Here is a 9563-nt window from a genome sequence, read left to right on the forward strand (position 1 = left end):
AGGCTGACCTCTGCAGCACTCCCTGCTGCTGACTCTTTCCTTCTCCTTTCCTCCAAATCGGGCCACAGTTGCTGTCACTGGAGCTCCCGGCTGGAATTACAGCAGCTCTGCCAATGTGTATTTTAAAAGCCTCTCCTTCAGTATTCAAACAAGAAGATCCCTGATGCAGTGGCAAAAGCGTATCAGACACAGGGGCAAGTGAAGGTGTTCCACGGGGTCAGGACAGGGGTTACAGTGGCATCCCTGAGCACAGAGAGCTTTCCCAGGGAAATATCCCAGCACGAGTGGGGGCGGTGCACCGGACACCGAGCCTTAAGGACCAAACCTCTTCTCCCTGGTGGCAGTGTGGAGGTAGCAGCATCCTGGAATGCTTGGCCAGAGCAAGGAAAAGGTATGGGAAATCTGGATGGGCAATATGGGCATGTGGATGCTACTCTAAAAACACATAGCAGCCCACAGCTGCAGAGGTGATGGACATGAGAAGGGAGGCAGAAGTTCCTGATGGGCCAGCACCAAATACTATCAGTCAAGCAGAAGTGCTGGACCCTCCCTGCAGATGTTTCCAGGCCTTTGGACTGTGCAGCCTCACTAGCAGTGCTGTTATAAGGAGCCTCCCATGTCCAGCTGCTTCTCGTCCACCAGCCCAGCTCTGAGCAGTTCTGGGTGCGGATCTGAAGGTCTGTCAGATGTTCCCATGTAGGGACCCATGGGTGCTCCTGCTCTGGCACTCACACCCCAGCCCCACAGTGGCTCAGAGCTCTCTGTTTCGCAGAGGTAGCTCAGAGCCAGGTGAAGCAGCTGGAAGCAGGGCAGGATCATGCCCAGGAAGCATTTAATCAGCACTATAAACTCATTTTCATTGTGCCTCTGTTCTGAAGGTTTTTGGTGTTCGCCATCCTTACTCTCCTGAGCACTTTTCAAATCACTTGGAAACAGAAAATATTGCCGTGCTGGACCACCTTTATTTAAAAATTTACAAACTGACATTCTCTTTGTTGAGGTGGAACAAATCTCCCCAGTCACAGCTCAGGGAGGTGTTCCTGTGCCATCGTTCACGGTTCACAGATGAAGTCTCTGCTTCTCCCATCAGCTGCCAGATCTCCTGAGAGAATCACCGGGATTGAAACTTCTCCCATCAGCTCCTTGATGAAAATACACCACTCACACATACTAAACCACCACATACACTCTCTTGTGGGTGAATTCCCAAACACCTCCTCGCAGTCAGGGCTCCCGCCTGAGCTCGGGGCAGGGCCAGGCACCGCCAGGACCCCTCACCGTGCTCAGCCCCGACAGCGGAGCGAGGGAGAAAGGCCTGCGCCCCAACCTGGCTCTAGCTGAGCTGGGGCAGAGCCGACTGCAGCGGCGTAGTCGGAGGGAAGCAGGATGCTTGCTGGAATTACACCCATTTCCCTCCAGTTGTTTTTAAACCGGTTCGTTTCCAAAGCTCTCCCGGGCCTTCTCCGTCTGGAGCGCAAACACGCGCCCGCAGCCATCTTGGAGAGGAAACCGGGTACAGGCCGCCGCCATCTTGGGGAGGTCTGGGGAGCGGGAGAATTGTGTGAGGGGAGAGGCGGCCGCGCCATCCTGGGGAGATCGGCCCGGTCTGGGCTCGGGGGAGACGGCCACGGTTTGTCCCGGCTCGGAAGGATCGGGATTGGGATCGGGACACAGCCCTGCGCCTGCGGCAGCGGACACACCGCCTCCCGCCATCCCTTCCGGGTCAGGCGGTGACCCGCGCCCCCTGACCCCGCCGCTTCCTTTCCGCGGCAGCCGCCGGAGCAGACGGGCAGGTGAGTCCGCGCCGCGCCGCATCCGCCGCCATCCGCCCGCCCGCGCCTCTCCGCGGCCTCCGCGCCCGCCGCCCGCCCTCGCGGCACCGGGGCAGCGCGGGGCAGCGCGCTCGGCGCGGGGGAGGCGCGCTCGGCGGAGCGGGGCCATGGGCCGCGGGAGAGCCGCGGGCTGGAGTAGCGGAGCGCCCGGCTGCGGGTGCTGGGCCCCGGGCCGGCCCTCTCCCGGACCCTGAGCGGTCGGGGCCGCGGTGAAACGCGGCGCTCGGAGCTCAGTGCCGTCGGTACAGCGTGTGGTGCGTGTCCCGTGTGGGCCGCGCTGGGCTGGGGACGGCGCTGTCCGTGGGGCCCGTGCGCCATGTATGTGTCGAGAAGGGGATGTGGTGCTATCGGAGTGGCCGCGCAGACACTGATGTAAATTGATATTACAGTGCTCAGCGCTCTTGGTGAGGGCACCACAGAGAGTGACCGTGTGTTGAGATTGATTACCTCGGCGCAGAAGCCGGACATCTCTCTTGTGCATGGCGCCGGCTGTAGCAGGAATTTGGCAGGAGAGGGCAATAGGGAACCGTTCTTCTGTGCTTGGGAGCGGATGCACAGGATCCCTGGCCGTCAAGCCGAGCACAGCCGAGTGCTACCCCTGCTGTCTCCCATCGCTGGGTGTGGGCTTCAGGAGCTGGAGATTTAGCTGGGTTGGTCCCAAGGATGTGGTTGGGAAACCAATAACATGGGAGAATCCAAAAGGTCTGCAGACTTGGGGCTTACTGATAATACTGGGTCTGTAGTAAGTGGTTTGGTGTTTTCTTTCCATAAACCCACATAAACAAGGGGAAGTAGCATTGCTGGTTATCAAGGAAAGGAGTGCCTTTGTGCACTGCTGTGATGGGGCCTGGGGACATTAACTGCCATGAAGTGCATCAGGAGAGACTTCACTAAACAGCTGTAAGTGATGATCTGTGTGCCAGGATGCAGCAAAGTTGAGAATTCTGGGGTTTATAAGAAAGCTGCCTGTGTTTTGCCAGTGGCAACTCATTTTTCTTGTTTGGTAAAAGGTTGAAATAGCAGGAATTTCATAAAATCCTGTAACGATGCTTAAAAACTACCAACACTCATATGTCTCTTGTTGTTCAGAAATGGCACCTCGTAAGGGCAAGGAGAAGAAGGAAGAGCAGGTCATCAGCTTGGGACCACAGGTTGCTGAAGGAGAGAATGTGTTTGGCGTTTGCCACATCTTTGCCTCCTTCAATGACACTTTCGTCCACGTGACTGATCTGTCTGGCAAGTGAGTATGGGACAGGCATGATCTTACTGCAGTACCCCAGCTCCTTGAGTGTGAAAGTTCAGACTGGGTTTGGCAAGAGGTTCCACCAAAATCCTTGAGTTTCTGCTGAGCTTTGTGCATGGTGCACATACATGAACTGGATGGCTTGGTGAGCTCTTCTGCTCACGATGGTGTTCAGGGTAGTGTGTGGCTTATTGATGTGGTAACGTTGGAAATAATAGATTCTGACTGTACCCAGATTCTGGTTTGGGGAAAGAACAAGGAATGGCTTTCTTCTGAACATCACCTTTTTCCTTCTGTAGGGAAACCATCTGCCGTGTGACCGGTGGGATGAAGGTGAAGGCTGACAGAGACGAGTCCTCTCCCTACGCAGCCATGCTGGCAGCCCAGGACGTTGCCCAGAGGTGCAAGGAGCTGGGCATCACCGCCCTGCACATCAAGCTGCGTGCGACTGGGGGCAACAGGTACAGCAGGAGGGCTGGAGCACTGATGGGGACATGATTGTGGGGGTTGATGGTGAAGTGTGGAACACAAAGAGAGTGGTTTGGAACAGGGAAAGTGACTTTCGTATTGCTGGCTGTTTGTAAACTGTGTTCAGCTTCTGGGTCATTAAAGGGGTTGTTGGTTCTGACTTCCCTCCAGGACCAAGACTCCTGGACCTGGTGCCCAGTCAGCCCTGAGAGCTCTGGCTCGCTCTGGAATGAAGATTGGCCGCATTGGTGAGTGAGGAAAAAAGGGATTATTTAGTGAAATGAGCTTTGTAGGCATCTGTGCTGCTTGTTCTTAACTTTGAGATGTTCTTCATGGCCACTTCGATGGCACCCATGAAAGGATTTCATGTAAACAGATTCTTAAATTGACAATTCACCAGTAGGTGGAGAGCAGTACTCAGAAGCCACGTTTCTGTGTGCAGGACAAACCCCAGCTTGGGGCAGGATGCTGCTGCTCCTCTGATGTCACATGGCTGTTCAGTCACCTGAAAATACCTTGTTGGTCTTGGTGATTCAGTAATAATGGAGTTCTCCAGCTGTTCTAGGAAGAGTCCTGAACTTCGTGGGGAAGTCACAAGATGCAGTGGTGGTGGTTGTGCTGAAAATTCTTCAGGCAACCTGTGTTTCTTTTGAAATGCTTTGGCTGCTTAGTTTAAGTGGGATGGGAATTTTTTCTTGATAAACGTTTAAGCCCTAGGTACCCAGCCTGTGGCAAGTTCCCAAATACCTTCACTCTGCAGAGAGTTCCTTCTGTGCATATGCAGCTCCTGTTGTGTCCTAGTGCTGAGCTGCTGGGTGATGGCTGTACCCAGGTGGTTTCTGGGGGTACCTCTGGAAGGTGACTGTGTTCTGGATTTTCTCCCTGCAGAGGATGTCACCCCCATCCCCTCCGACAGCACTCGCAGGAAGGGTGGTCGCCGTGGACGTCGTCTGTAACCAGCACAGCACCTTCTGTTATTAAAGCTCTCTTAAACCTCTGTTTAGCTCTGTGTTTTCTTACTGGGGTGTGCTCAGAAGCCATGGGGCTTCAGTTTAATTCCGTACACAGATGGCTTGTGTTCTGGAGCTGGGCTTCTGGCTTAGAGGGGAACCAGGCTGGCTGATCCAAAGCCGCAGGGCTCTTGGGCTTCATGCAGCAAAAGCTGCTTTCAAAATGAACCATGGCCTCTTGCATCTCCTGGAAAAGAAAGCTGCCAATGGGAGTAAGCAACTGCTGCTGGATTTTCTGCAAAATATTTCTTAATTCATCACTTCCCCTTTCTGTGGAAAAAGTCCTCTGCCGGGACATCTGTTCCTTAGGCAGCATTTCCCTAGGCACAGCCATAGCGTTTTATTTGTTATTTTATATGTGGCCATGGAAAATGTTAGAATAAACTTCCCTTACTGTCTTAAACGTGCACCATTTGCCGTTCAGATCACTGTTTTCCTGTACTTAGTGTTTGTTGAGCGCTGTGTGGAGAAGGTGTCGACCAGAAGCAGTTCAGTCAACATGGAGCTGAAGGAAGAGGGGGCAGGACAGAGAGAGATCAGGGAGTGGGACACTGTTACCAGCAGCACTCTGGTTTTTGATACACTTTGGATACAGTGAAAGCTGTTGTTGTTCTTAGCCAGGCTGGCGCAGGACGGGGTGATTAGAAGAGGGCTCTGGGAAGCACAGGGAGGAGGAGCTGGTAAATGGGCCCAGCACGACTCTCTCTGGCCATGGTGCAGCAGTTTGTGCAGGCAGGGTTGCAGGTTTCCTCCTGCTAGAGGGGTTTTTAGTTTATTGTTTGTTACAATTTGGTTGGTTGGTTTTGAGTTTTTTTGCTAGTAATGGTTTTTACACAATCAAAAGCCGCAGTTAGTGTATGTGGCCAGGTAGAACCCTCCAAAAAGGATGTGTCTGTCCAGACCCCTTCCTGTGTGGAGTGTTTGAGCTTATCAGTGGTCCCAGGGGGCATTGCAGAAGAAGCCTGCCTGCTCCTCTGAGCAGGTGAATGATCTTTTGCTGGTGGTTGAGCCTAGGGAGGAAGTAGAAAGACTAAGGAGTATTGGGGAAAGTGAAAGGGAATAGATGGGTGGAGTTCTGCCCTTCCATCCTTGAGAGAGTCCCACCAGGAGCACTCTGTGCTGGGTTAAGAACTGGCTGGATGACCAGGCCCAGAGAGTGGTGGTGCTGCATCCAGCTGGCAGCCAGTCACCAGTGGTGTCCCTCAGGGGTCTGTGCTGGAGCCAGTCCTGTTCAATATTTTATTGATGACATGGATGAGGGTATTCAGTCTTTCATTGGTAAATTTGCAGATGACACTAAGCTGGGAGCGTGTGTGGATCTGTTGGAAGGGAGGAGGGCTCTGCAGAGAGACCTGGAATGATTGGATGGATGAGCCGAGTTTAGGAAGGACACTGAGATGCTTGAGCGCATCCAGAGGAGAGCAACAAGGCTGGTGAGGGGCTGGGAACACAAACCCTGTGAGGAACAGCTGAGGGAGCTGTGGTTGTTTGACCTGGAGAAAAGGAGACTCAGAGGTGACCTTTCTCCAGGCAGCAACTGACAGAACAGAGGACAGTCTCAAGTTGCACCAAGGGAAATATAGGTTGGATATTAGGAAAAAGTTTTTTACAGAAGGAGTGATAAAGTACTGGAGTTGTCTGCCCAGGGTGGGTGGTGGAATCACCATCCCTGGATGTGTTTAAAAGAAGATTGGATATGGCACTTGGTGCTATGGTTTCACTGAGGTATTAGGGCATGGGTTGGACTTGATGATCTTGAAGGTCTCTTCCAACCCAGTGATTCTGTGTAAGCATGTGAGTTACTCTGTCCCAGGGGATACCACTGTGGCTGCTTCATGGGGCATGTTTGGGGAGAGGTCTACAGCAGAAATCCAGTACAGGACCTTTGCTGCCGCAAAAACTCAGCAGACTCTGCTCATCTCTCAGTGCAGGGGGAGATGTTTCCACTCACTGCCTCTGCTGCCCACCCTGGTCCAGCCCTGCTGGTTTATGGAGCAGATGTAGAAAGGGGAAGGTGTCTGCTCCATGGAAAGGTGGATTTACTCTATTAACCCGTAATCCTTGGAAGCTGGAGCCATGCAGGTGTACACAGGGCTGGCTGAGCCGAGTCACTGTACATCCAGCCCGTGCCACGTGCTGCCCTGGCAGTGCTATGCCATGGACAGGCTGGTGCCTGGGCTCACTGCACAATTAAAGGCAAAAATTGTTTTGATTTCTCAGCCAACCTGACGTCTTTGAAGCAGCTTCCTGTGTTGATGCATAACCCCAAAGAGGAAATGATGAATGAAGAAGAGAAACTGAGGCACCAGCACAGGGCAGCTTTCTGGCCCATGTCCTGGGACTTTCTGGAGGGAAAGGCCCTCCTGTCAGTGTGGCATAGATGGGTCCCCATGGCTCTTGTCAGTCCCTGGCCTGATCCAGCTGGCTTGTCTTGATTCAGTGAGGAGCTGAACCACCTGTACCCCTCTAAAGCTGTAGCTGGGTGCTGGCTTCTGGGCTGCATGGGTGGGGATGCTGTGCCTGCCCCCCCTTGCTTGCCCACCCTGTGTCACCCTGGCAGGGATGCTCATCCTGTGGAGGGCATGGGGCTGTTCAGGGGCTGTGCTCCATCCCCAGACACAGTCTGTTGTCACTGGTGAGTCCTCTGGCTCAGCTTTTGCTCTCAGGTTTGCCCAGGGCTGATTCTGTGCTGTCGAGGGTGTCACCTCAGGGTTGGTGGGAAATGTGTCTGTTCCCCAAACCTTTGTGCAGGGTCTGAGGGCTGAGAGCTGCGAGATGAGGCCCAGCTGGTGATGAATGGCTTCCTGTGAATGCCCAATGGGTAATTCCAGCTCACTGCCTGAAATAATTGCTCTGTAGCCTGGTTCTCATCAGAGTCCTGAAATCACTCCTTGCTCCAGATGGCTTTTTTTTCCCCAAAAAAAGAATTGTGAAGTTTTTGATGGGCAGCATCAAATGCAAAGCCTTGGGGTAACAGGGAGGTGACAGCCTCAGGCAATGGGAGAGTGAAGAGGGTCTGACAGGATGGAAGCTGCTCTCTGAAAGTGTCTGTGTCTTCCCTGTAAAATCAATTCACAGTCTGAGAACACACTGAGTGTCACAGCCCTGGGCAGAAAGTTGTGTGTGAAGCCCTGAAGAGCTGACTGGGAATGTTTGTGTGGAGCAGGGGCTGACTTAGGGCTGACAGTCTTTCTCTAGGCTGAGGCTTGAGAAACTCAGCCTGCCTGGGAAGGGGGCTGTTCCCCACCCCCAGGTTATCACCCACATCTGTGGTTTGCAGAGCCAGCCCAGCTCCATGGAATTGCTGTGGTTTTGTCTGTGAAGTTCCTGTTCAAACTTTCTCTGGTTCCCCTTATGGCTGAGGCTAGTCACGGAATGCACCAGGAGGTGTGGCCTTGAGGCAGAGTTTGTGGTCCCAAAATGAGGAGCTGAGTGGGGACTGGGGCTGTGAGGAAAACCTGTGTGTCCCCCAAAAGTCCCAGTGTCCATGAGGGGAAGAGACAAAAAAATGTATGGAAGGCTTTTGTGTTCTTTTCTTTTCCCCCCCTTTTTCTTCCCCTTTTTAAAGTTCTCTTTCTTCCCTTTTCTCTCCATTTCCTCTCCCTTTTTATTTTCTTTGCAAACCCCTCTGATGTTTTCTAAATACAGCTTTGTAACAGGCCTCAGATGAGGCTGATGGACACCTGTGGGCCAGTGCTGTGTGAACCCCTGTGTGCCCAGACCTTTCTCAGCTGGGTTGCAGGGTTGGGAGCGGGCTCTAGGCACCAAAACCCTTCCTGTGTGTGAGGCTGCAGTTTCCCACCTGGAAAGCAGGAGCATCATCCCATCACATTTCCTCCAGGAACAGCATCTGCCAGGAGACCCTGTCCTACTCCCTGTAAGTGCTCTGCAGGATCCCTTTGTCTGCTCTCCCAGGGCTGTTCTGCCAGCTGGGAGGCTCAGGACTGAATCAGGAAAAGAAATGGAGTCGCTGAAAGAACACGTCCCTGCTTGTCCCAGTGTGTTTTCCACGTAACCAGTGGTGCCTGGTTAGGTAGGGTTAGGTAGGACTTGTAATTCCACATTTTCTGTTTCTCTTTTGGCTGAACTCTGGCTGTGGTCATGCTGAGTCCTGACACTGCAGCCAGCTTGGTGCTGGGCTCAGTGTGACCCTGGGCCCAGCATGGGCATTGGGGTGTGTTACCCTGGGCTGCTCTGGGACATGGTGTAAAACCACCAAAACCCAGCATTACAGGGTAGATGGCTGCTCCTGCCCATGTAGCACTTGTGGGGCTGTGCAGGGGCTGGAGACCCTCATTGCCCCACTCCCACTGGTGCTTTGGGGTCACTCACCTTAGGAGGCTGTTCCTCCTCTCTTGGCTTTGGGGGTTCTGCCCCTGGAAGCTGCTGCAAGCAAACCAAAGTTGTGCTAGAGGGAAGGAGGGCTTGAAAGCCCTTGATCTTTTAGTCATCGCCCCCTCAGCCTGAGAAGGGCTGGCCAAGGACCCCCACACAAGGAGGGTCCAAAGTGACCCTCAAGGAGGGGCTTGAGCCCAAGTTCAGCTTTTCTCAGCAGCAGGGGAGGAGGCCAGGGAGGAGGGGTGTACCCTGGCACTGTGTCCCCACAGAAGGTCCTGCTCAGCTTCTGGTGTGGGGGATCCCCCCATGATGTCCCACCCCTGCGTCCCAGCTCTGCACCCCACTTCCTTCCTCACAGGTTTCCTCTCACCTTCCCCAGCCCACTGCCACCTCCATTTTCTCACCTCCTGCCCCATCAGGGCTATCAAAGCCACTGGGCCCATGGCACCGGTTGTCACCAGGCTGGGTACCGTCCCCTGCCCGTGGCGTGGTGTGGGCAGTGAAATCCCACCGAGTGGCCGTGGAGCTGAGGGCTGTGTCCAGCATCATTTCTGAACTGGAGACCTCTGGAGCAACGCTCTGCCTGACAACAAGTGATGCAAGTGCCAGCAGCCAATAGGACTTTTTTTTTGGCTCCCCCCCCCCGGGTGTCAGGGCAGGGTGGGGACCCGA

General features: G+C 53.9%; 1 protein-coding gene and 1 long non-coding RNA gene across 3 annotated transcripts; one reads left to right on the forward strand and one right to left on the reverse strand.

The window, feature by feature from the left end:
• Nucleotides 1-942: 942 nt before the first annotated feature.
• LOC117245113 lies at nt 943-1558 on the reverse strand. Its single transcript, XR_004499346.1, has 2 exons — nt 1328-1558; nt 943-1142 (listed from the first exon to the last, which is right to left on the reverse strand). It is a non-coding gene; the product is annotated as an uncharacterized LOC117245113 (long non-coding RNA).
• On the forward strand, nt 1524-4540 carry RPS14 (ribosomal protein S14). 2 transcript variants are annotated; one of them, XM_015642248.2, is made up of 5 exons: nt 1524-1793; nt 2922-3072; nt 3375-3536; nt 3715-3791; nt 4432-4540. In XM_015642248.2, the coding sequence occupies exons 2-5, from the start codon at nt 2924-2926 to the stop codon at nt 4497-4499; spliced, it is 456 nt and encodes a 151-aa protein (XP_015497734.1). In that variant the 5' UTR covers nt 1524-1793; nt 2922-2923; the 3' UTR covers nt 4500-4540. The 2 variants fall into 2 exon arrangements, with proteins under 2 accessions (XP_015497734.1, XP_015497735.1); XM_015642249.3 differs by lacking the exon at nt 1524-1793 and adding an exon at nt 2066-2086.
• Nucleotides 4541-9563: the final 5023 nt, after the last annotated feature.

The sequence above is a fragment of the Parus major genome, chromosome 13, assembly GCF_001522545.3.
Source record: "Parus major isolate Abel chromosome 13, Parus_major1.1, whole genome shotgun sequence".
Taxonomy (NCBI): domain Eukaryota; kingdom Metazoa; phylum Chordata; class Aves; order Passeriformes; family Paridae; genus Parus; species Parus major.

Excerpts from the sequence above, each read along its gene's own strand:
- RPS14 (XM_015642248.2), top strand. The coding sequence starts at position 2,924 with ATGGCACCTCGTAAGGGCAAGGAGAAGAAGGAAGAGCAGGTCATCAGC. Across the intron at positions 3,073-3,374 it reads GTGACTGATCTGTCTGGCAA|GGAAACCATCTGCCGTGTGA; the intron begins GTGAGTATGGGA and ends TTCCTTCTGTAG. Across the intron at positions 3,792-4,431 it reads AATGAAGATTGGCCGCATTG|AGGATGTCACCCCCATCCCC; the intron begins GTGAGTGAGGAA and ends TTCTCCCTGCAG.